This window comes from Pungitius pungitius, chromosome 7, assembly GCF_949316345.1.
Source record: "Pungitius pungitius chromosome 7, fPunPun2.1, whole genome shotgun sequence".
Lineage (NCBI taxonomy): Eukaryota > Metazoa > Chordata > Actinopteri > Perciformes > Gasterosteidae > Pungitius > Pungitius pungitius.
This window is the reverse complement of record NC_084906.1, coordinates 2563516-2590377: the sequence shown is the minus strand read 5'-3', so window position 1 is coordinate 2590377 and position 26862 is coordinate 2563516. Positions and strand designations below refer to the sequence as shown.

The 26862-nt window shown below is 44.5% G+C and overlaps 1 protein-coding gene across 1 annotated transcript; it reads left to right on the top strand.

Moving 5' to 3' along the window:
• Positions 1 to 1926: 1926 nt before the first annotated feature.
• On the top strand, positions 1927 to 26862 carry gpc1a (glypican 1a). The gene is made up of 10 exons (XM_037470188.2): positions 1927 to 2183; positions 17559 to 17717; positions 18987 to 19204; positions 19696 to 19869; positions 21337 to 21502; positions 22286 to 22416; positions 23182 to 23319; positions 23520 to 23650; positions 25149 to 25324; positions 25528 to 26862. The coding sequence occupies exons 1-10, from the start codon at positions 2033 to 2035 to the stop codon at positions 25710 to 25712; spliced, it is 1629 nt and encodes a 542-aa protein (XP_037326085.2). The 5' UTR covers positions 1927 to 2032; the 3' UTR covers positions 25713 to 26862.

The following is a 26862-nucleotide window of genomic DNA, read 5'->3' as shown; positions in this document are numbered from 1 at the left end:
CTGGTTATCACCCACAGACTAACGGGCAGACGGAGAGGATGAACCAGTGTGTGGAGACGGCACTCCGCTGTGTGGCTGCCAAGAACCCGTCCTCCTGGAGTCGGTTCCTCCCATGGGTTGAGTACTCGATTAACTCCCTTGTCAGCTCTGCCACAGGTCTCTCCCCTTTCGAGGTGTCGCTGGGGTACCAGCCACCGCTGTTTTCGGCACAACAACCTGAGGTGGCAGTTCCGTCGGTACAGACTCATCTGGACAGATGTCGTCGCATCTGGGGAGTCGCCAGAGCCGCTCTACTCCAAGCGGCTGAACGTAGTAGCCGGGGGGCCAACCGTCGCCGGAACCCAGCGCCAACATACCACCCCGGGCAGAGAGTTTGGCTGTCCGCCAAGGATCTTCCCCTGCAGTCAACCGCCAAGAAGCTGGACCCCCGTTTCGTGGGCCCCTTTGAGGTCACGAAGGTGCTCAGTCCTGCCGCAGTGAAGCTGAAACTACCGGCTTCTATGCGGATCCATCCTGTGTTCCACGTATCAAGGATTAAGCCCGTCGCCTGCAGTCCTCTGATGCCTCCTGCCCCGGACCCACCTCCACCCACAATCGTGGATGGACACCCTCAGTGGAGGGTTCGCCGACTGTTGGACGTTCGGCGTCGGGGGCGAGGGTACCAGTTCCTGGTGGACTGGAAGGGCTATGGCCCGGAGCACCGTAGCTGGGTATCTCGCCGGCTCATCATGGACCCGGGGCTTCTGACCGCCTTTTATCGAGCCCATCCCGAGAAGCCTGGCAAGTCGCCGGGTGGCTCCCTTGGAGGGGGGGGTAGTGTTAGGGCTCGACCTGCCAGAGAGTCGCACACCTGACGCCGCTCTGCTCATCGCCACAGCTGCAGCTCGTCAGCTCATCCCACAGGGAGGTTAAGAAGCAGATCTGCCAGTGGCTCGCTGTGAGTTCGTGCTCTGTGTTTCCCCAGAGAGGGTTGATTGTTCTTCCCCTGTGCTCCTCTTGGAAACCCTTCCGGAATTCCCTACGCAGAGTTTTTGTTTTCCCTGTGAGTATCGTGTGAGTTTTCATTTTTTGATTGGACTAAGAGCGCCCACGGACTAGAGAAGTTTTTGGAGTTGCCTTTTTTTGTTTTTTCTCCCCCCTGCCAATTAAGGAGGCAGTTCTCGTTTTTTGGTTTATTTCTCGTATTTGGTTAATTTGTGAAATAAACTACGCCGTTTTCCGGCTAAACCTAAGCTGTGTCTGGTGTCGTGCACTTGGGGTCAGAGACAATCCATAACAGCATCCATATCAGATTTAAAACTGAGACTATAATTTTATGCCTTTTTTGGATTCTGAGGGATGCTTGTGAGTATAATGAAACTAATGTTTAATTTAATATTAAATGAAGGAAATGCATTGACATGTTTAGTTAGGAGAGAGAGAGAGAGAGATTCACAGGTTTCAAACCCCACCTAAGTACCGGATTTTGCTCTTTTGTTTGCCCTTTTGTTTCCTCTTAACGGGCGGATTTCCATAATCATGATCCGGTAGTCTACGCGCGATCTGCCCCGCTTTGACTAAGCGACACCTGCTCTCTCTCTCTCTCTCTCTCTCTCTCTCTCTCTCTCTCTCTCTCTCTCTCTCTCTTTTGTCTCCGGCATCTCACAGCTAGCAGCGCTGAGCAAGAGGTGGAAGAAGAAGAAGAAGAGGAGGAGGAGGAGGAGGAGGAGGAGGAGGAGCGGGGTGTATCTGACCCCCACAGCCGCCCGTCGCAGCCCTTCTCCCGCAGAAGCGCACGGGACTTGTCCACCACCGGTGCCTTTTGGTTCCCTCTCCACGCTGTCCGTGCGTCAGTCAACAGTTCGGGGGGGGACGTGGACCACCGCTTCCACCGAGACACATCGCGCTCGGAACCACACATAAACACGAGAGGAGGGGGGGGGGGGGGGGGGGTTCTTAGAACTCCTGCTTCGTTCACTCGGACCAGAAACACAGAAATATTCGGTATTGTGGTGACGGACCGGGAGCGGCCAGGGGGAGTCCAGCTCGGAAGATGCGCGTCCCGCTGCTCGTGTGCGTGTCGCTGTGTCTGTCTGCGGCAGCGGGCCCGGTGGCCGCGGCGGACCGGACCTGCGCCGACCTGCGCCAGCTCTACACCGGCAAAGGGTTCACGCTGGTGGACGTCCCGCAGACGGAGATCTCCGGTGAGTTTTATAGAAAAGCACATTTCCGCACTTCGCACCACGTATTCACCCGATCTTTAGAATTGTGAGAAGAGAAAAAAAAAGTGATATGGAAAATATATATAAGATATAAGAAATGTTATGATGTCATTTCTCCACAACGCGTTTTCTATCGCAACAGTCTAAATGCTGAGCACGTCAAGCTTGCTTAGCCAAGTTCTACCATGCATTGACATGTTTTTTGTTGTTGTTTTTTTTAAATATCCCAATGGAAAGTATGATTATTGTTATGAATCTCGCGTCGCTCTTATTGAGCATCACCCTTCGGACGCCTCCCCTGGTTTCATTCGGCCCACTGAGCGATGCACCCATCCTCACCGAGGTGTCCCCCCCGCGTCTCAGCGCCCACTCGGTGCCTTTTCATTGTCTGCTGTAAGTGAGGCTCGCAGATTGGCGGGTGTGAGCCGTGTGTGTTGTGGTGCTATTATGCGCTTCGCAGGCCATTTGTGGTTATTTGCTGATGTTTGCACTGCAGGTGTGAACCGTTTTTTTTTTTTTACACAAACAAAGAGGAGAATAGAGATCTGCTGTAACTCCGTGTTGAATCTCACTTTGTGTCCCGGGGCATTTTTCATTGTCTGGTCTTCTCTGGTCTGCAGCAGTGGGGTGTATTTTTGTATATTTGTGTGTATGTGGGACTCATTACATTGCTGAAATGGCCTGTTTTTTTTTATTCCTTTGCATAAATGAATAATGTATTGTAGCCAGGGGCATTGGCCAATAGGAAGCCCTTTTCTGCGGGCTCACAGCGTAACCTGCTGTCACAAAGTTAGAGACAGCAAGACTTTATTGTTTTCTATTGAAATGTTATGCTTCACCCAATCATTGAAGCAAGCATCAGTCAATTGACAATCAATGAATCAATCAGCTCAACCCTCAGTTAGTCATACATCACACATCTGTCCTCTCTGGCTGCCACTCTTCACACATACCCATTTAATCGTCGCCTTGAGGAAAGTGCTGTTACATATTGTGAAAAAAAAAAGAAATTCACCCTTTAGGGAAATCGTCTGACTCTGTCTCTCTCTCTCTTTTTTCACCTAAATATGCAAGTGAGTCACTCGAGGTCTCAGTCAAAGCCGACACAACTCTCCCTCTACCTTTCCATTAAAAACTCATTTTTTATTGACAGACGGGATCTTGATCTGCTCCAGTTATTTGAGCCAGAGTTCCTCCTTCCAAAAACCAGTTGAAAAAGTGACAACTGGACAAAAAGGTGATTCAAAGCAATATTGAAAAATTCAGGAGGAATATCCATTGTTTGGTACATGCTCAAAACTAAGAAACTAGTTTCTATTCATGACTTTTTGCAACATCAACCGTAGAAGCAATAACGGTTGAATCAAAGCTAAACATTCAGGCTTCACTGGTTTTTCAAATGTATCTTTGATCGCTGCAAGCTCATCTTCGGAGGAGCAATTGGTTATTCAGGATTTGGAAACACACTTTGTTCTGGCCAAGCAGTACTGAGGTCCGATATGTATCGCTAAAAAAAAAATCTCAATCTTTATCTTTTTGACATTTGCTTGCAGATTCCAAAAGGAAGTGCACAGTGTGGTTCAGTATACTTGCAGCCAATGGCAGAGGGAAGATCTGTCTGAAACACAACATCATGTCAGTCGTAAATAGGACGGTGTGTACATGACAGTAGATGGTGTGTCATTGGACAGACAGATGCTCGTAATACCTTAAGAGAGTTTATTAAAAAAAACACTCCTTTTGTTCCATGGATTTAACAGCAAGTCGTCTTTCCTGTTGTCTACCCGTCTGTCTTTGCGCCTGCAGGCGTTTTTAGCTCGCTTACATAGTACCTGGTCAATAGTTAAAGACCAGCTCCCCTTACAGTGTGTGAGTGAACCTGTGTGAATGTGTGTTTGTGTGTATGTATGTGTGTGTGTGTGTGTGTGTTCAGTGTGAATCAGTGAAAGCCAACACCTTCTCCAGGGAGGACACTTACTTTCCTTCACACATGCATTGTCCACGCAGAGCAGCACACACCCATGTGATCGCATGTCACGGAGACAGAGACGGACTTTGTGTCCTGCACGCTTTTATATTCCGCACTGGGAGGTATTGACTTTTGATGCAGGTGTCGGTTATGACGCCCACGTCATAGTCATTTTGTCACGTTGCTTGTTTGAAAAAAACATGGGAAGGAATGCGCGTTTTACATAATACACTGCGTTTTAAATCAGATTAGGTTATTAAGACATTACTAGTTTGGTTACTGGTCAATAACTCCTTTACATTGCTGACTTAAATAGGCGGCCTCTGTTTATTTCAATTTACACAATTTGAATGCCCATTTGACATTGGATAATTTAGGATAAAAACATTAGTTGATGAAAATAATCTGAAATTGCACCTTTAATTACATGAACAGTGTTCAGGGAGACATTTTGCAAAAGGAATTATGAATTCAATGAATTGTGTTGAGTTCAAGTGCTCGGTCAGTTTCACGCGTTTTTGGGATCCTGTGTGCGACAACTATACTGCTTCCCCAAATAAAAGTAACTAGCTAAAAGTTGAAAACCTGTTAACTCAAAACCGGTCCGCACTTTTTTAAATATTCGCTTCGCCTACGAGCGCCGCCGCAAAGCCCGGGACAAATGGATGAGTGAATCTAAGACGCTGGCACACATCTGTCCGCCGCTTGCCTCCGTCCCCTTGTGTGCGTTTGTGTGTGTGTGTGTGTGTGTGTGTGTGTGTCGCGAGAGGGGAAATTGATACTGTCCGTCATCCGTCACACATCACGTGCTCACCCGGGCGCTCACAACACATGCCGCCAAGTGGAACGCCGTACACCCAGTCGACACACACACACACACACTAACACACTAACACACTAACACACTAACACACTCACACTAACACTCGTACACAATCTCTTCATAACTTTGACACTCATCTTCCGTCTTATTCCTTCGATGTCAGATGGTAGTCGGGTTGCCGGGTGTTTTGTGAGGGAATGGAGGAGGAAGGAGGAAGGAGGAAGGAGGAAGAAGGAAGGAGGAAGGAGGAAGGAGGTCGTGGCTGCCTCAACTGTGTTAAAAGCACAACTGTGAATCTTTCATGATGTCTGATCCAGCGAAAATGAAAGAGAGCGAGAGACAGACAGACAAGAGATAGAGGTGAGGAGGAGGAGGAGGAGGAGGAGAAGGGGAGAGGATGTGAGCAGGAGGGATCAAAAGGAAGACGGGACGACGGCTCTGTCCTGTCATCTCGCCTTCATTGCCACGGGATGGATGACGCTACCACTGGTTTAGATGGTTTTGCAGTTGATCCTCCACACTGCTGTTCTCCAGAATGACAGCGGGGGAAAGGCCAAATAGATTCGATTCCTCCACCCACAACACCCAATCAAGTCAAAGTGATGAATGCGTCTCCACGTCGACCGCGTCACGCAGAGGGGGAAAAAAGAACCGAGGAGCTAAAAGCACAAACCATTGAAACCCGTAACATCAATCCTTTCACCTAAAATCAATGTGATACCAAACCAGCATTGTCTCCCCATGACCTCTGCTTCTCTCTCCCCACCTCTGGTTCACACCTCTCCTCCTCACTTTTTAATGTTTCCTTTCCCCTCTCTTTGCTCCTCCTCCCAGTCCTCCTTTGATCATCTTTCTCCCCTCTTGAGGAATCGAGCGTCTATCTGTTTTTCCAATATAATGAAATTGTCTGATGTAGTGGACTCGTGGTTTGGTTGCTTTATGAGTCGATGCTCTTCATACATATGTTCCACAGGGCCCCACTACACTATGTATGTGTTTATGTGTGTGTGTGTGTGTGTGTAGGATTAAGATTTATTGGTGTAACAAGAATTTATATAGTGAAATTAACTGGTTGTACGGCTGGTTTCTGAGCTGATTATTCAGTTATAATATTCAAATCCAAAAGAAAACTCATTATAATTGAATAGCTGAGGAATGAAAAAAAAGATTCTATTCTATTCTAACTGTCACGCAGTGATGGTTTGTCATTTCAGGGCAGTTTACTCTGCGTTACAGACGGTGTCTCTGACAGGCTGATTTCTATTAATTGGTTATTATGAGATTTGATATCCTTAGTTTTAATTCAGCTCTTGGTTGAAAAATAAATGCACACTTGTTTAAACACATTCAGTCCGGTTTTCATTGAAATTGATTCACCATTGTGTAATCTACTGATTCCTTTCAATTATATTGATACACACAAAGTTGCCAGTTTATTAGGAACAGTTGCTAAAACTCTCATGATCTTGATTATACTTTTGTGAAGGAGGATTAATGGCAGGACGCAAAGAGATGTTTTGATATACATTTTTTAGAAAATAAAAAAGGAACACTTGCTAGAAACAGCACTGTTTCGATATGAGTACGAATATATAATAGTATCATGACAGATTGGTTGCAGCACTGCTGTGTTGGCGTTCGCTCCATGTAACTGGTTAACTTGTACCACGTGTTTGTTTTATATCATTTGAAGATGTTTAGCAATCATCCAGATCAATAAAGTCACTTAGTTTGCTGATCATTTGTGAAGGATGCAAAATAATATTAATATCTTAATAGTAACATTGATCGTTGTACTGATGGGTACATCGATGCATTGGAATCTCTCATGGAAATATCAGACTGCTGGTACAACGTGAACATGAACTGACAAACAAAATGTCATGGAAAATGACCACAAAACGTAACGTAATCACATGACAATTTGCATTGAATCTGCAGCCAATACGTAGGGGTCAAATATAGACTCGGCACGTTGAATGAGTGTGTTGGCTTGTGCTGTTCTGTACAGGGAGACATTATATTATTACCACTAATCACACAGCTTGCATTTCCCTCAAATCCCAGCAGGGTTTTTATATCGGTCTAATAGCTTAAACAGTCACTGCAGAAGGAAATATAAAGGATGTTTTTGTCAGTTTTCCGAAACTGAGAGGTCACAACCGCACATGCAGGCAGGCCCAGAGCACAGAGCCCCCCCCCCCCCCCCCCCGCCCGAGAGCTTTATCGCAAGCAGACTTTGTCGGGTGTGATTTTGCGTATGTGGCAGGTGTTTCTGTAGCAGCTTTGCAAGCTAACCTTGGGCCAGTTTCCAATAGCAATAGAGGGCTGTGATCGTGATACATTAAGTTAGTGATCTGAATGCATCCAAAATGCAAGATCAATAAAGGGTTACGCTGAAGCTTTCCCCTGAATCCCAGTGTAAGCTCTTTTGCTGCTCGTTACCTCTCCTCAGATAGCAGCAGATGTATGGTTAATTAATAGAGAATGCCTTACATAAAACAATGCATTGCAGTGGGATTTTTGGCATCCTCATGTCAGATAGAAGCTTATAATTAGACATGTTTCTGTGAAAATCCAAACTCCATGCACGTCTGCTCTGTTTGCGCCTCTATGAGCTCCACTGTGCGGCTCCCCTCAGACTCTCTTTGTGTTTTATTATTATCCTAACCTCCTGAGTGTAAGCTCAGAGGCCATTTCATGTTAGTCTTTATTGTTATTTTTATGGCATTTCCGCTTTATTAGATAGTTCGTCATCAGGAGGGACGGAGAACTTTATTTAATATAGTTTCACTAGAAACTCCTTGGCTCATAAGATTTTAAAGACGTATTGAGCGTTATATTCTGATTTTTTTTTAAATTGAACACATTTTATGCAGTAGATCTAGTGCAGTTCCTACAGAGCTTTGCTCAAAGGTACCTTGAGACATAATAATGAATTTCTGTGGATAGATTTCAACGCTCCTTATGAAACTGAGAAAGCCTCTTTGCATTTAACAAAGCTTTCTTTTGAATCTCGTCAGATATTGCCATTGGTTAAACAAATACTGGTTATCTGCTGCACATTTTAAACAACATCTTTTGACAAACCCCCCATTGCTTTTAGATGAATTGGACCGACTTCTTCCTGAAGCACATTTGCGTGTACCCCAGAACTCATGATTTACCAAATCAAGCAGTAGCGTGATTAATATATAATAATGAGGTGAGTGGAGGGGGGGGGGGATCCAATAACAACCACAGTTTATTCACCATAACTGTTATCTTTTTTTCTCAACCTTAGCCATGATTGTAATGCTCCATATATTGTAGAAAGCAATCATTTGACATAGGGATCTTTTTTTTTTTTTATCAATAAAGCTCCAGTAATACGTTCCATGTCTGGCAATACGGTTTAAACATCACATACAAACCTGAAACAGCTGCATGAGAGACGCAGATCAGGTTTGTACTTCTTACATCAAACGGTGTTTCAAATGTGCAGAATGCTGACATTTCTTTAGTCAAACGTCAGATCACATTTCTGTCCCACTCCCTCCAAAATCCCGTGTCGGCGCCCCAGCAGCTCTAATCGGGCGGCGGGTGCCACATTCGTTCAGTGTTTCCACCGCTCTGACGTTGAAGTCTCGACCTGAAAACGAATGACCTCGGGGCGGTGACCTAATGTTCCCCTAACCACAGAGATTTAATGCTCCCTGCTGGGAAAGGGCCCGGGACGGAGATTCTGCCACTGGTGTGCCCCCATTACCCCTCGTCTCACTTTTCACACACACACACACACACAAACTCACATGCTGCCTCACTATTTGCTTCCTCACCATCACCACCACTGGCACGGTGCATTTGGATTAGAGCCTAATGTCTAATCTCCTTCTAATCCCGGGCCTGTTAATCTGTGTGTTAACATGGTTTCAGCTCACAAAATGACAGTTAATTCACTGACCTTGGCACGGAGGGACTAACACCCGAGTCATCTCACTGCATAATTTGCATTTTTTTTTCTCTCCGTTCGATCCTTATACGTACATATTTACATACATATTTACATTTGCAGAAACGCTTATTATTTTGTACAGATCTTGTTTTAAATGTGCCACAGGGCATCACTTTTCAGTGTAAACAAGGGCTAATCCGGGCAGTTAAAGATAGCGGATTGATCCTCGCTTCTCCTCGTGCCGGCTCGGCACACATGTGCACCGTCAGACTCCGAGCGGTGTGGCACGCATGGGTCGGCACTTCTTTTTTTTTTTTTACAGTGAGTGAGTGAAGGGAAGTCAAAGTAGTAGTTAAGAGCCTTTAACTACTCCCACAGATAACCTAGAATTATGGTATTATACGGGGGAAGGTGGTGCCACACACGCACCCATGCACATACACACAATGCACACACACGCACACACACACACACACACACACACACACACTTGCAGGGCAGCAGACGGGGCTGAACTGTGGCGCGGTGGGGAATTTTTAGTTCAGTAATTGTATAAAATGAGGGAAGGTTCACCCACCGCTCCCCCTCATCCACTCTCTGCCTCCTCGTTCCGTCGTTCACCCTTTCATTCGCTGTCTACCTCATGTTTACAAGTCTGTTCTCAATAGCATCAGCAATTACATTTTTCCATCGCTGTGTGTTGCACGTTTGTTTTTTGTCATTAAGCATGCATGCATTGGAAACCATAAACACAGTATTTCATGCATATTCACCACAGTTGGTGCCTTATACAAAGAATGAACAGAACGATTGATGGAGGTTAAAAGTATGTAAAAAATAAGTCCACCAACTTGGATTCAGACTCAAATATCTCCAAATAACATTTTCTTTTGAGAGTGTCAGCAAACACAAAACTAATTGTCGCACTTTAATTAAACCTTTAATGGCTCATAGCAAGGTGTAAATCTTGTTTGATGAAGTTGCACTTTCCTGTTTCTCTTTCTTCTGGGTTTGCATACGGGTTGAAATGCACTTATTGTGCTCATCCAAAGCGTCAGCTGAATGACACGTAATGTAATGTAATCCTGATGTCAGCATATAGCTACGTGCATGGTATGGCCTCACAGAGGCCCTAGCACGTCTGTAGACACGTCGCACCTAGCGAATATTTTCTGTATCAATTAAACTGACCGTACTGTTACTGATTCCTTTTTCATTGAAAACAACAGCAACAGAAAGCTGATTGAGCTGCAGGTGAGCAGAGAGACAGTATGTGTCAGTACATGATGCGTTTTACACTAGGTATCTTTTCTTTTACCCCGAAGGCGATGATATCGTGGGAATTCAAACTAATAATTTTATGATCACAGAAGACAGAATTTATTTGTGGAACGTTGGCATTATTGCTTGAAAGAGGTTTGAGATTTTCTTAATCACCAAAATTCGTTACCCTTGACTCGAAGAACAATTTGCATCTACCTGACACTTTGGCAGCATTCTTTGCAGTAAAGATGCAAATATCGATGTAAGCTGCGAGGGGAGCAGCCTTTATTGATCTGCATGTTGACCAGAGCAAACTATGATGATCCGTCGCAAACTGCTGTGTCGGCCACTGTTTGAGATGACTGTGAATAAATAATCTGCACAAAAATAAGAAAAAACTTAAATCAAAGAGAAAAGATGTAAAGTTGAGATTTATTAGACACTTAGAAGTAGATTACAGCATTATGACTTTCTCCATTTTCCGTTTTTTCCTGTCTCTGCTTCCTCTTGAGTCTCCGCCGATGGTATTTCACCTCTCTCTCTCTCTCTCTCACCTCCCCCACTCCTTTGATTTCCATTTTATTGGATTCTCATCCCTCAATCTCTCTCCCCTTTCATCATTACTGCTCCTCGGGCTCCCCTTCGCTTTTTGGCGGATAGTAAAACGGTAAAAGTGAACTTTGGGAGGAAGGCCATGCGCGTCGTTAAATCACAACACAGGTGCCCTTGCGAGGGTGTGACACGGAAACACGCACACATGCACACGGGGCCCCCATCAGCCCCTCGTTTAGGTGGCTGTAATTTGCCGCAGTTAGTGACAGGGTTATTGTAGGAGGCTCTTTAAGGAAGGGAAGCAGTGAATAAACGTCTGACTGAAGGGAATAAATTCAAACCAGTGCAACGCTTTTACTGCCCAGCAATAAGTTGCTTTGATGTGGTGTGTCATAGCAGCGCTGCGGCAGACTGCCTGTGTGTGTGTGTGTGTGTGTATGTATGTGTGTGTGTGTGTGTGTCAGTCAGTTGTAGTTATGTCTTCTTACAATGGTTTTTACATTTGACATGTAACGTGATCACAGTATAACGTGGGAAGTGTTTGCTCTACATCTATCATATGTGCACTGGACCGTGTGTACATGTCTGTTCCTGAATGCTTCAAGGGTCAAAGGTCAGATCAGTTGCCATAAGATGGACTGCTACTGCGGTAACACAGTGCGGTGTCCTGTCCCCCCTCCCAATGACAAACTTTCCTCTCAGCAGGGGTAAACTGAGTAAACAACTTTGCCACATTTCCACATCCCTGTAATAAGCCCGGTGAGCACTATGTCCCTAACCCCAATAGAAATGATAAAACATCACAGAGGAACTTCTCATTTAGGGTAATTGCTCCACCTGACAGGAGAGCTACTGTCAAACTCCAATATAATTCCTTTGTCATCAGCTGAAACAGTTTGAGCAACGATGTAACATCTGGAAACTAGTGATTTGAGCGAGTTCAGTAATGCTTCCCAGGGTGCTGAGGCAGCATCGAATGCTCCCCGACCCCTAGGAAAGATTGGTCTGCAGTGTTGGTTCTGGTTATTTGTGTGATCGAGCACTTGTGTGGCTGAGATTGTAATTGGATTTACACGTCTCATTTAATCTGCTAGATGCCTGATATTGGAAACATCGCTTGAGGACCTAAAACCAAATTCATCTTGGATTTTTCACGGTGCACTAATATTCTTTAATTACGCAAACATAAACAACTTGCAAACAGTTCAGCAATGTACTACTTTATCATGATTAAGTGTAGCCGTTTTCAGCGTTTCGTCTTGCAAAACTTTTAAGGAATAAATACGGAATCTTGATTTTGTTTCAGCAGTAGCGATCCATGTCAACGTGTGTACTTTATGAAGCACAGTGACCTGAACGTCTTAATTGTGTGTCTGGTGACCCTGATCCACCTAATCAAGGCCACAAGGAGAGCCACATGTCTGTGTGCTTGCTTAAGCTCCCTTTCAGTGATGGAAACGGTGCAAGTGGTAGTAATACGACTGCTTTATTATTGTATTCATAGTGGTTCATGATTCAAAAAGAAGATACACTGGTTAAACCAAACGATATTCATCATATCATTATAGTAATTATAAAGTGGAGAAACATGGTGTCCTGATATAAAACGCTTTGAGAAGTAAAATTAAAGGTGAAGTGTATTATTGCTAGTTACCTGCAAGATATCTAAAGAAAAGTTTATTTTTTAACTAACACAGCAAGCTATCTGTCTTAATGTTTTGTTTTAATGTTGATGTTTCCCACCATATTTTCCAGATTTAATTAAGACCATTGAACATTTGAGTAATTATTTGCTTTCTTTCCCAGAGTGAGATAAGGAGGTGCGCCACGTCTGAGGAGCACAAGATATCATTTGTTTAACCCGCACTACATGGTGATATCAAAGTGACAACGTGTGGTCTTAGATGCAGCAGAGCTTTATAGCTTTGTCCCCTTTTCTGAATCAATAATAAATGAAAAGACATGAGGGTAATTTAGATCTTATCATCTAATGAACCAGTCCTGTTAACAGAATCCAGATAAATAGTTGATTAAAAATGCAGTTAATAACAGTTAAATGATCTCAGTGCAACTACTCTAGTTTTATCAGGACTTTGATTTAATCATGACAGTCAGTGCATTTCCCTCGCTCGCCATCTCACAAAGCAAAACAAACAACTAATAGCAGAAAATAAGTAAAGTAAGTAAAGTAATGTGCTGCAGAAGAAATATTATCAATCAACAGCATGATTGAAACAAAATGACAGTAAACGTGTCAGACTGTCAAGCATTTTAATTTACTGTCTTATTGGATCTGGGTGTTGCCAAAAGTAGCATAATTGACATATTTCAGAGTTTGGCTTGGTGAGAGTTTTCATTTCAGTTTTGCCATATTTGTGCACAAATTAAATGGTGTTTCTGTGACACTAAAAGCTAAAGGCAGAAAGCCTGGTTAGGATTCAGCTCTCTGCGGCACCGATGGAGAGCTTCCTGCGTTGCGTTCACCTGCTTGGGCACACGGGCTGATTGCCGGGCTCACTTGTCGAGACCCGCTCAGGTATGTCGGGGTTGCCACGAGGAATGCGGCGAAATAAAACAGAGACAGACGAGGAGGGTTTTGCGACAGAGAGGGGAAAGTTGGAGCCAGATGCTTTTAATCGGAAAGGGAAACGGGCGGCCAAGTAAAGTGGCCTTGATGTGGTCCCGATGGCGACCCGTGTAAACTGTTTAAAACGTCTGCAGGCAAAACCAAAGACAAGTTTGGAATTTAATGGATTCACTAATGATTAAGTGCAAAAATTCCCCTGCAGCAGAAAATGGTTCTGCCATTTCTGTAGAGCGGCGCTTAGCTCCTGAGAGGCCTGTGGGAAACTCTGATCTCCGCTTGGCACAATAGTGTTCAATGAATTTATATATTCATGAATACGGCATCAGACATTTCCACATAATCAATACTCACCAATTTACCTCATCGGAATGCATGCCAGTCCAACGAGGTAAATACACTATATTTGTCAAATAACAAGCACGGTGTCCCGGGTTTAAATGGATTTAGCCTTCACCACATCCGTGACTCAGAGTTTATAAAAAGCAGATTGAGGCCATGAGGTTGTAGCTTTGAGTCCCCGATCTGCTGCTGAAATGTAAGGAGAAAGTGAACGAGCGGTGGGCAAAAATAGAAAAATGTGATTGAACTAAAGAGCACTCAGTGATGATTATATGAAGAGAGGCACTGGATATGAGCCCAGCTGATCGTTGCTGGATACATGAGTGTTTTAATGTATCAAAGGTAACACTTTGTGAAAGAGGTTAGAGGCAAGACATTTACCGCTTATCGAAAAACACACTTTACAAAAACATACATGCAAAGTAAGTTTGGTTACCTTTAAAATGTGACATACTGCTTTGGCGCAAAACCGCACCCTTGAACTTGGACCTTCTGGTTACTGGGTTGTGTGTGAGAATAGCCAGAAGGCCTGGATTTCTGCCGGTGCAACCAGATGCAGCAGTAATAATGCATTTTACATACTATTTTGCGTACTATTCATATTTTTCAACCGTACTAAATGTTGGGGGTAGTGTGGCTACTGAAACGCACGGCCGGTCTCTCCTTCCTCTGCACGCTGCCTAGTTTCATCTTAGTTTACAGTGCTGCAGGAAATCACTGGCCGATCAGGTCTTTTCCAGGAAGAAATAAAAAGGTCATCATTTGCGCACTGGGGACACACTTCATCCTCAGCGACGACACAAGCTCCTTTCGGGAAGAAAGCGTGATCATTTCAAAGAGAAGCCCCTCGCCTTAGCTGCATATAAAGCAGTTAATGCTAAACTGATGGTCTATTAATGTATTTTCTACCCTTTACGCCGACCGGTTTCTATTTTAGACCTCGAGAGGGAGAACAGTCGATGGTCGTGCGTTAGAAAAGCTCCAGATTTGAGTTAGTGCTATAAACCTTCACTCCAGGAACAGGCACCCAGTGACAACCAATCCCGTGCAACCAAATTATTTTCCGGCATTTTTTTTTTTTTTAATTACTTTTGTCTCAACGTAAGAAACACAAAGCGAAACAACATCAGAAGTGCGTTCCTGGAGTGTGTTATTTTGACACTATTGCATCTTATCATTAACATTTCAAGAGCAGACGAACGTTTTCCATCAGCCCCGGCTAGGATGAGAGCCCAAGCTGTCTTGACTTTCACAATATCTCCCCCTCGCAAAGCTCTTAGCAATCTTGTTTTAAAGTCAAACGAGGCCCCTCACAAGTGAAGTACAAGCCTCTCTGTGCGCGTGTGTGTGTGTGCCCCTCGAGAAGTGTACTTACTAAAGATATACTGAAGCTTGAGGGAAGAAATGATGTGAGCAACAAATTCACTTTCAGAAATGGATCTTATTCGTTTCAAATCTCTCCTCTCCGGCTTTACACCCCTTTTCCATACAGCACAATTCATGTTTTCTCTTCAAGGCTTTGCAGAAAAAGGACTTTCCACCATTGTGATAATCTCCTTTCTTTCCCTATAAGAAGATGCTTCCTGAAAGGCCTTCCATCTGCCCCCACAAAGCCCTCTAATTCACTGATTTCGCAAGACAACCTGCCCTTCACTCCCTCGATGTGTCCGTCTGCACGTGTTGGCACGTTGGCAAACTTGCTTTTTGAACACGCGTTAGTGTGTCTGCACTTCGTTCCTGTCTTTTTCAAGTAAATTGCAAAGTAAATTTTTATAGCAGGATGCCAGCCACTTCCACTCTCCAGTAACCCAGGAATGCAGTAAAGCATATGTGGTAAACGCCCCGCTTCGTCCGGCTTTGCCCACGCAAACAAAACAACTAAATGCGTCTAACATTAGCTGCACAAGGGGACAGAGATTGGGGGGGGTCTGCTGTTTCCGACCCACATGTGGAACCATGATGGGGGAGTCTGGCGCCCTATAAGACGTTCTCCCACGAGAGTTGATCTGTTGAGGGAAAAGGACCTTGGTGTCGTCAGAGAGGAGCCGTGTCGCATCTTTCCTCCCCTGCCGTCCTTAGCTCACATGACGCTCTGTTGACAGAAGGCTGGATTAACAACCAGCAGGTGATGGGTAGTCCTCTCTGAATACACGTGTGTACCCGTGTGAAAATTAAAAGCTTAAGTGTGAAGATTACATTTTTAAAACTCTTTCCAAATTTCCAAAAACAAATGTGAACCTGAAAGCTTTGGTCTTTGTGAACAACAAGTTATTTGTGGTTGAATGTAGTTCTTTTTTTAATAAATCATATTTCTGTATTATTCACATGCGATATTATAGTCTTTGGTTGCAGATTTTATAAATCTAGTCTCAAATCCTTTTTTCCCCTTTCAGATGGTATTTTTCCACGTTGAGTCCCTGATGTGGTGCAGGGGGGCGGGGCATCAACTCAGGTGTCGTTTCTCTGACCAGCTGTTGAGTCCAAATCTGTCAATATCTTGCCAACTTTTCCCGAACTCAGGCGCCGTCGCTGCGCTGCGTTCACAGTTGTTTCTGGAAGTGCAAAACTTTCAGAGATTCATGTGTGGTTGTTGAATGGTAATAGTGTATTTGTGATATATCAAAATGGGACGTAAGGAAGGAAGTAAGATGGAACATAAACTGCCATTTCCTGTGACTACTATGACACTCACGCTCGCACACACACGCACGCAATGCGTACTCACACACACACACACACACGATCGCGCAACACACACACACAAATCAGCCAGTGCCAATGAAAGATTCATGCAGGAGTGATGATTAATGCGTCTCGTCTTCCGCTCCACTTACCCTGGTCGACAAATTCTGCCCTCCAACCCACACATGCACACACATACACACACATGCATACAAACAAACACACACACACACGCACACACACACACACACACACACACACACACACATACAGGACCTGGTAAGAAGAAGGAGACCACTGATGCACACAGCTTTGGGGTACTTACTTACCTTTAACATTTTTAGTGAGAGTGTGTGTGAGACACACACACACACACACACACACACACACATAAACACACAAATACATATTGTGTCTATCAAGAGACTGAGGCTGGAGACTGATTTCTAGACTGTTTGGCAGAAGCAGTGGGTGTTGTGTTTTGCTCCCCTGAAGGAGTATCCCCTGATAAGAATATGAGAATAATAAGTGTTGAATGTCTCCTATTCTGGATTTATAAATGTTCTAAATTAGGCCTGAGGTTTAGGTTTGGTGTGTCATGATGATTTATTAAGGGAATTATTGACTTAGTATTTCAAAGTCAACCAAGATAAATTAAAACAGTTGGCATCTGCGCTGCAGAATATAAATGAAGAAGCACTCACATTTACAACACAATTAACTACAGCACACTATAAGTGAGCATGGAAAGAGACAAACAGCTGAAAAACAAACACGGCTGTTCAATTAAGTTTGCTGTATTTACTGTACAAAGAGCGTTTCTGGTGGGTAACTATAAAAGCGTTGTAATAAATGATTCATGCAGTAGTGTGAGAGGCACTTAAATCCCTCACTAGAAAAGTGGCAGAACCGCAGTGGAAAAATAAACATTCCTGGATACATCCTTTAATTAAGTGAAAGTAGAAAGAGATAGACTATTAGCAGAACAATATACGCCAGTTTAATAGATCCTCGGAAGTACCGAATTATTGATGAATTAATACAACAGCAAAAAACAAAAGAAATCATTAATCTAGGGTGTTGTATTTTGTTGTTTTTGTTCACCGCGTTCAAAGCGCAGTTTAGAACGGTATGTACAGCCGTGGTGGTTGAGACATGCAAACGAGTCAAACGAAACCATTACCGCTGTGTCTCTCCCAACTCGCCAGGTGAACATCTGAGGATGTGTCCTCAGGGTCCAACGTGTTGTACAAGCACCATGGAGGAAAACCTGGGCAGCCTCAGCGCCAAAGAGACCGAGGGACTGATTAGAGAGGCCGGCAGGTCGCTGCAGGCTGCCTTCAACGCCCTCCACAGGGGCTTCGACAGTAAGTACGATACGGGTGTGTGTGTGTGTGTGGGGGTGGGTGGGGGGGGGGAGGGGTGTGTTTGGAGGACAGATGCTCATTAATGCCTGTGCTCAATTCCAAAGAATGACAATAGTGCGTTTGGTGTCTGTGAATGTGTGTTTGGAATAAGCTCTCGCTGTGCTTAGCGCTCAATGCTGCAGCGCTAATACAAACACGTGCGTGTGTGCGTGTGTGCGTGTGTGCGTGTGTGCGTGTGTGCGTGTGTGCGTGTGTGTGTGTGTGCGCGCGAGGGATCGAGGGGGTGTGTTTGTGTCCTGTGCGTCGAGGGGACCCCTGACTGGGTGTTATAATGAGAGCAGAGTCAGCCAGACACAATGAAACCTGATAAGCCGATTCCCTGATCTCCAAAAGGCGGCACGCGCACACACACACACACACACAAACACACAAACGAGCACGGAGGGGTGTCCCCTAAGGCAGTGGCTGGTTTCGGCTAACGAGCAGTTGACCCACTGAGGAGCCCAGGCTGTAGATCACTGCACATCAGAGAGAGAGAGGGAGGAGGAGAGAAGAAGTTCCTCCGCCAACAACCAACAACGGACAAATGTGTCATTAGGAGTCAAAATAAGAACTGAAGCAGATGAAGGCGCAGGAGGAGGACCGGTCAGGGGAGTAGGAGGAGGACAGTAGTGTTAGCCTCCTGACAGTGGGCCACCTCGGTAGCGGTGACGTGGCCCGCCCATCTGCTGGTGGTTACGACGGGCCGGCACTGATCCAAAGCCTTTGAAGCGTGAAGGGGGAGCGTGAGTACAGAAGAGGCCGCTCGCTCCCTTCTTCTTACTCTCTGACCTCTCCATCACTTTGTACCCATCTGGCTACAAAGGCCATTTCAATGAAACTTTTAAAGACGTTAGATGAATGGGGGAATCTAAATACCTCATTGACTCGTTAAGCTTCACGAATTTTACAATTGTTTTTCTGTAAAAAAGAAGAAAACTTTGTGCAATGTGGACGAGGCTCACAGCGACGAACAGACCATTATCTCCCAACTGGGCAGTTTGAGTATTGATTTAACTTTTTTTGTTTTGATTTGGCCTTTCCGCTCTCATTAGTAAAGTTCACAGAGGTAGCAGGCAGCTGTGATGAGGGGCCCTGAGCGACACCCCGGGGCAGCCTGCAGACGCGTTGAGCAGCTGAGGGATCTGGTTTCTCACTCGTTCCTCCTCGTCTCGTCCTCTCCTCCTCTGACTATTGTCTGTCCCCTTTTTTTTTGTCTTCTCCCTCCAGCCTATTTCACTGAGCTGCACGGCAACTCTGAGCGCTCCCTGGCGGAGGTTCTGTCTCCTCTCGGCCCTCTGTACTCCCAGAACACCCGTCTCTATGGGGATCTCTACGCCGACCTGCGGCAGTACTACCGGGGCTCCGCTCTCAACCTGGATGAGACGCTGTCTGAGTTCTGGTCCCGCCTCCTGGAGCGCACCTTTAAAATCTCCACTCTTTCGGATGTGAGTATCGAGGTTCAACTTTTGGACACGTCCTGACTGACGGATTTCTGTACAGAATGAGGAAAAGAATCAGAGCGCCGATCGGGTAACTGGGAGAAGAAAGGAGATGCAAGGTCTCAATGTGGCATTAGTATTAGTATCTGGTTCTGAGCATTTGGTTCTCCATTGCATTTGTATTTATAGTCTACATTTACTGTACAGAATGCTACGGATGAAAAGGCCAAAGACACTGGATACCAGTGTTTCATGTTTAACACATCAGTTTGTAGTTGGCATGTGGAAGGATCTATTTATATGGTGTTTGTATGCATCCAAAAATAAAACTTTAGACTTTAAGAGTCATTTTTTCTATTTCATCAAACCGTTTTAGCTTTTTGTGTGTTTGACACAATGGGCATTAGTTTCAGAAGTTATGTTTTAGAAGTCGCAAAATGCAGTTTAAATCATTCTTCTCCTCAATATCTTCTTCCTGTCAACCCTTGTCTTGGCAGGTGAGCCTGTCAGAAGACTACCTTGATTGTGTTGCCAAGCAACAGGAGACGCTGCGGCCATTTGGAGACGTCCCACGGGACATGAAGGCGAAGCTGATCCGGGCTTTTGTCACAGCGAGGTCGTTTGTCCAGGGGCTGATCGTCAGCGGAGAGGTGGTCAGGAAGGTCTCACAGGTAAGATAGACTATGTGTGTGTGTGTGTCGGTGTGTGTGTGTGTGTGCATGAGACGTAAGGAGAGACACAGGGAGTGAGCCAGACAGAGAGAGACAGGATGAGTTGTTTGTGTGACAGGAACACAAACAACAGGAGTTCAAGAGTCAGTGTTTTGTGTCCTAGTGAGAGAAAATCGTGTGTGTGTGTGTGTGTGTGTGTGTGTGTGTGTGTGTGTGTGTGAGAGAGAGAGGAACACAGGGAAACAGATGATGGATGTGTTGTCGTTACACCCTAACTGTCACAGACAACGTCTCCACCCTAAAAATGATTCAAAAACAATGATCATCAAAAAGGAAGCATCAAACTCTGCCATCAGAACAAAGCTCCCATTTGATAACAACAATGTTGTCAAATTACCGGTGTGATGATGTCTTTTCAGCACTAAATGCAGTTCTTCTATCACCATTTGAAGATGAAGGGTGTTAGATGTGACACTGGGACTGACTTCCTTTGTGTATTGTTATGAAAAGGCTATTGTTCTTATTTGACACAAGAACATTTTATATCCTTCTTGCTCCATACTCAATACTCCCGAGTAGTTGTGCAATGCACCAAGGACCATACCAGATATTTTTCAACACAGGTAACCATTCTTTTTAAATGCTTTTAGCAGTTTATTTTAATTTTTCATTGATGAGGGAAACATACCACATGTTAAAAATGAGCTTGAAATGTGTACAAAGTGTATGAGTGCATGAACTGCGCTACCGTTTCAAATTAAGACTTTTTGTATGAGCAATTAAACAATATTACAGCACAATAATAGTATAACATTAGTAATATGCATTTTCTGCTATAGCACATTTTATACAATAACAACACATATGAAATATAAAAATACAATAAAATAGCAATTACAATAAGTCACATAATAATGAAAAATAATAGAATTAACACATTTGAGACACATCATATTGGATCAATTAGTGCCACAAAATAATGCAGATGTGATGTTAACAGTAGAAACATAGAAAAATGAAAGAACGCATCCAAATATCTAAAACCATACAGAATGCATCTTAAAATAGTCACCAAATTGTAGTGGAAATCTTGCAAACTCACACATGTGATCCTCGTCCTCCCTGCCCCTGTTTTAGAGGCCTCTTTCACATCAATGTAGAAAAGTGACAAAACAAACCCAGGGGGGGGGGGGGGGGGGGGAACTGGACACCTTTTTAAGACCCGCGGACACGTTCAGGAGCTGTCGGTGTAACAGAGACGGCTGTCTGTCTGTCTTCTTCAGGGCGTGTTCCTCATAATGTTACCACACCGCCCCCTGCTGTTTGTACGTCTCTTTGTTCACCGTTAAGCACGAAAGACAAAAGGGGGTCCAGTACGCAAGGGGCCCGGGGGACATTGAGTACATTTTCTCTTGCTGCTGGCCCGCCGCGGTGCCAGAAGATAACGGTTGGCTGGAACATCCGCAGGTTCACCTGAGTCCAGAGTGCATGAAGGCCCTGATGAAGCTGGTCTACTGCCCCCACTGTCGCGGCATGGCCTCAGTCAAACCCTGCTCCAACTACTGCTCCAACGTCATGAAGGGCTGCCTGGCCAACCAAGCGGACCTGAACCCGGAGTGGCAGAATCTGATTGGTGAGACTCAGAACCTAAATGGAGAGTAGAGTGAGGCGAGATGACTTTGTTAGTCTTTGTGTTGGTCCTCATGCAACAATTATCTAAGAAATGATTAAGTGTTCCCTTTGGGAGTTAATAAGTAGTTCTCATGTTGAGCAAAAATTGGCTAAATCTGAATGAATTTATAGTAAAGATTTTATAATAAACAAACGTTGTGCTAAATTAATATTATATTCTTGAAATAATGATCATTATGTCTTGTCTATTTACCAAGAGTTTTTTTTTTCTTCTATATATAGAGATATACGAGGCCTATTTCACCACAGTACCGTCCACTAGTTTTTTTTTTTACATCTCTCAGGCCGCTGCAGTATTATCCTTCTCTGCACAAAGCAATGAAAATTGTCCATCCGGATATTGCAATATTTCTGTTAATTTAATGATTAATTTCATGTTAATGACCAGATGTGTGGAACATGCATGTCCTCATCAAAGCTCAGCCAGTGAAATGAAGTGATTTACTGACACGTCCCTCCAGTTAACATTTGAATAAATTCTACTTGCACGTCTGGTTCGAGCAAGTATGACAGCTTTAGGCTTATCGGGTCAACATGTCAACGTTGTTGCATGAGGTCCACTGAGTGTCAATCATAAGTCATTTAGGATAAGAATGCAACGAGACATGAATGACCAAACAAGCATTTGAATATTATGCATATAAATGTGTCTGAAACTGGAGACTGCAGAGTTTGGGAGTATATTTGTGCCTCCCAAAAATGATTATTTCCCCTCTCCACTCAGACACCATGATCCAGGTGGCCTCTAGTTTCAGCACGGAGCCCAGTCTCGATGTGGTTCTGTCCTCCATCCCCGCTCGAATCTACGAGGCTGTTCACTTCCTGCAGGAAAACATGGACACCTTCACAACAAGAGTAAAACATCTCACTTTGATTCATTAACATCAACACTAAGCAGCGCGGATCATATATTAAACAGGATTATTTTACCGTTTTTTGGCCTCAGCTGTTTTGTACTCTGTATTCTTCGGCTATGAACTGCTCTGATTGTTGTTTAACGCTGTTGTTTTTCTTCATATTTTTGTTCTGGAAGCGCTGGCGTTGCGCATACTTGATGCAGAGTTTAACGGGCTCAAGCTCCTACCACTGCTTTTTATTGGTTTTATATGCATCCTTCAAATAAGACTCAGCAGCATTTCAGCAAAAAAATGCTTGGCTTTCATTATTTTACTGATGAATATATCATTACCCGTTTAAGAGACAAGCAGTAAGTGCAGCCATGAACGGTCTTGACCTTGTTTTCAAGCCAAACTGGTTTAATCTGTTAAGTGCAGTTTATTTTCGTTCTCTGTTCAAGTTTGTTAACTTTATTTAATCAACATCTATGGACTGTAAAAAGTAGAAAGTAGAATTTCTATCCAAATCTTCCTCTGTCATACTTTTAGTGTAGATATAGTCTGGCAACCCTCACATGCCACTAAACATCCTTCCAGTCAAAATAACCTGTGAATGGCGACCTCTTGTGGAGCTGTAGGTTACTACAAAATGTTCAGAGTTCGCTGCTTCAAATACCTGTTTTTATGCGACATTGTATTTGTATGTTATTTCCCGTGTGTGTGTGTGTGTGTGTGTGTGTGTGTGTGTGTGTGTGTGTGTGTGTGTGTGTGTGTGTGTGTGTAGGTGTACCAGACTTGCGGAACTCCAGGTGAACAAGGAACAGGAAGTCCTGCTCTTCATGAGCAGAGGAAGAAGAGCAGCTCCCTGACCGCATCCGGGTACAAACCCTCGCCAACCGCCGGGCTCCGATTGGAGATGCAGGTGTGTGCATGTGTCAAACAGTGGGGATGCGGAGGAATTATTGCTGTCTAATGCACAGCAAACAAAGAGTGTGAGGGTCTGTGTTGGCATTGTCTTATTTGCATCATGTCATTGTTTGGTTTCCACACCCAAACAATGTGATTCAGGGAGTTGGGGACTCACCTTTGACGTGAAAAAGCAATCCTGCCCTCTGTCCTCAGGTGTCGGATCTGTCCAGTAAGTTGAGGGAGATGCGGCAGTACTGGACCCAGCTCCCCGTGGCACTCTGCAGCAAATTGGCAGCAGGAGGTGCCGGCCAGGATAAATGCTGGAACGGCATCACCAAAGCCAGGTAAGCAGAAACCTTTGTCGCCACTGAATGATCACAGGCTTCGTCTAGCTTTAAATGATGACTCCCTGCTCTACTACGTCCAGTCTACCTGCCCTCTGCCTCTCCAATAATCCAAACGCCCCTCAAATCCATACTTCATTTAACCTCAGCATTAAAATGTTTCTTTTGCATAAGAAACTTATTTTTGCTATGCATTTATGCATTTTTCTGTTCCATCTGTTACTGAAAAGCTTTATGAGACTGCTTCTCGGGGGCTTTGTGTGACCATTAATTCCTGAATTTTATCCTTAAAACAAGGCTAATTTGAATTTTCCTGAAACAAAGCGTCATCCACATATAATGTATTACAGAAAGCACACTGGTCACGATCTTTAGCACCAAACAATGCTCCTGAGGTTAAGAGTATAAAGCAATAAAAAGAGGCAACAAGCTCTTTCTTGTCAGACAAAAGAAAACAAACGTTGAATGAAAATACATTCATGAACCGACATTTCCTCCACATACAGCGATTCAAAAGCCCGTTGAGATTAGCATTCTGCAACACATCAGCAATCATGGCCACACACGTACAACCCCAACGCCTCCCTAATCCGGGCCTGAATGGATTATAGAACAATTTGATTCCATGGTGATATGTATTCATGTTATCTCAAGCCTTCCCTCCACACACACACACACACACACATTCCTCCCTTCTTTTAAAGTGGTTGGATGGCAGCCGACTAATGAGATTTGTGCTGAGCGGAACACTTATTTATATATATATATATATATATATATATATATATATATATATATATATATAGTACAATGATGAAATACAGAAGTGTGTGTGTGTGTGTGTGTGTCTGAGCTGTGGCTGTGAAACAAAGATGATTGGCTGCCTGTGTGTGACAGATAGAAGACGTGTGTGTGTGTGTGTGTGTGTGTGTGTGTGTGTGTGTGTGTGTGTGTGTGTGTGGCAGAGGGAGCTTGTAGCAGCTCGAGGCTCCACAGCGACATCTTCTGGATTTCTCAAGGGCTCAATAAATGTCCAACACAAAGTGATTACTAAGAAATTCTCAGTGGAAGACTGCAGATGGTGCTGAAGTAAGGAGCTCCAATAGGTTTATAATACGTGGTAAGCAGCTGCAAAAACATGCAGATGTTGTGTGTCTGTGTGTGTGTGTGTGTGTGTGTGTGTGTGTGTGTGTGTGTGTGTGCGTGCTTGTAGTGTGCTTGTACTTTTTATCTTTGTGAAGACACAGAGTTTGAAAACTGAGGACATTTTAACTACTTCATTTAGGTTGAGATTTTCCATTCAACAGACCTCGCTTACCGAAGGTTGGGCGCCAAAAGCCCCCACTAAGTTCACGACGTATTCCAACGGAGCAAATAGCCTTTCATAAACAAGTCTCCCTTGTTACCGTACCAAATTGTTTTTTTAACACCAAAACCCCCCAAAAAGAGGATGTTGTCACACATTTTCCCTTCAAAAACCCTGCTCTCCTCACGTCAGGTACCTTCCGGAGGTGATGGGTGACGGCCTGGCCAATCAGATCAACAACCCAGAGGTGGAGCTGGACATCACGAAGCCAGACATGACCATCCGGCAGCAGATCATGCAGCTCAAAATCATGAGCAACAGGCTGAAGAACGCGCTGGATGGCAACGACGTGGACTTCCAGGATGCAAGTGAGTAGTGTTGATATTTTGTACACCTTTTATTGTTAGATGATGGCATTTAATGGTCTCATTCCCCGTTGAAACCAAAGACCGAACACATGCAATTAAAAAGGACAAATGGGCCCTGTAACCCTCGCAAAGGAGGAGCTCATCAGGAGCTACAGTGGCTCACATCTTTCTTACCCTCCCCCCCTCCCCCCGTCCCTTCCCAGGTGACGACATCAGCGGCTCGGGAAGCGGGATGTGCACAGGGGGCCAGTGTCCTCGGAACCGGCCGGGACTGTACGCCTTCTCGCCGGACAACAACCGGGTCAGGGGCGCTGCAGCCACTCCTCAAAGCCGCCTCTGCGGCCTCCTGCTCCCGCTCCCCGCCGCCGTCCTGCTGCTTCAGCGATGATGCACCGCCCCTGCCCCCCCCCCCCCCCCCCCGATCCAACTCTATAAAGTCTAGAGGAAGGCTGAACGACGGGACGGACCCAAAATGGGGGTTCGGTTTGGGTGGGAAAGACTAGCACGTAACTTTGCCAAAAAAAAAAAAAAAATGAAATGAGGTGATGGAGAATGAATGGACAGCATTTTCTTTGAGCAAGAGGATCGAAACTTGACAGTGACAGTTTTAATCTCTGAGTGAGGGTGGGATTCAGTTTGTTGAGCTGGTTTCAATGGATTGTTGGAAGAAGATGGAGATGAAGAAGGTGACGAAGACGGAGAGAACGATGGCTGCAGGATGATGTTGAAGATAATATTGATTTATTGAGACTCTTATCAGGTCCTTTCAGCTCCAGTTTCCAGGCACAGCTCAGTGAAAAATTTTAAAGTTCCCTCATATGTGGTGCGTTCAACAAGGCTTGTTTTTTTAAAGTTGAATACCTTTCCAAACATTGTGTAAGTTATAAATGTGTGTGTACATTAGCTTAAAGACTGGCACCATACTGAGCCATGAATGTACAGTGTAATACTATATCGGCAATGAATCTCCTCATAACCTGTGATGTAGTCGTCCCAAATGTTTCGGTGTGTGTTGGCATAAACAGATTCATTCATCGGGATTCACTTCCAAAACAGATAAACGCTGACGTTCCGGAAATGTTCCAACAACGTTCCAACGATTCGTCGCCTTTGTGAAAGACGCAAAGCAGTGTCGTGGCAGCACTGTTTGACAAGCACAGATGGGCAGATTCCAAGGAGTCCTTGTTGAACGCACACCTGCATTAAAACACCTTTTAAACAAAGTCCGAGCAACACAGTGGCTCACACGCAGGAAGTCAAACCAAAGCACTTGTTACACTGAACCCCTTTTTTTAGTGACAACCCTCTCACGACGTTACAGAAGAGAGGATGGCGGGAAACGTGCACGTCATTGACGCCGCGTGCACGTTTGCCCGGTGATGCGTCATTTACTCGGCATGCCTTTCACGCCGTCCACCCTGCTGCACCCGTGCATGCGGGCCTCCTGATTCGCTGGGGTTGTGTATGAAGCAGATTTTTTATTCATCCGTGTATTAAATCACACATTTCATTCATTAAACTCTGTTTGATTGTTGCAA

Bases quoted from the DNA above. Each gene is read 5' to 3' on its own strand.
- gpc1a (XM_037470188.2), top strand. From the start codon at position 2,033: ATGCGCGTCCCGCTGCTCGTGTGCGTGTCGCTGTGTCTGTCTGCGGCA. The intron at 19,205-19,695 runs GTGAGTATCGAG...TTGTCTTGGCAG, and splicing joins AAATCTCCACTCTTTCGGAT to GTGAGCCTGTCAGAAGACTA. The intron at 23,320-23,519 runs GTGTGTGCATGT...CTCTGTCCTCAG, and splicing joins GGCTCCGATTGGAGATGCAG to GTGTCGGATCTGTCCAGTAA.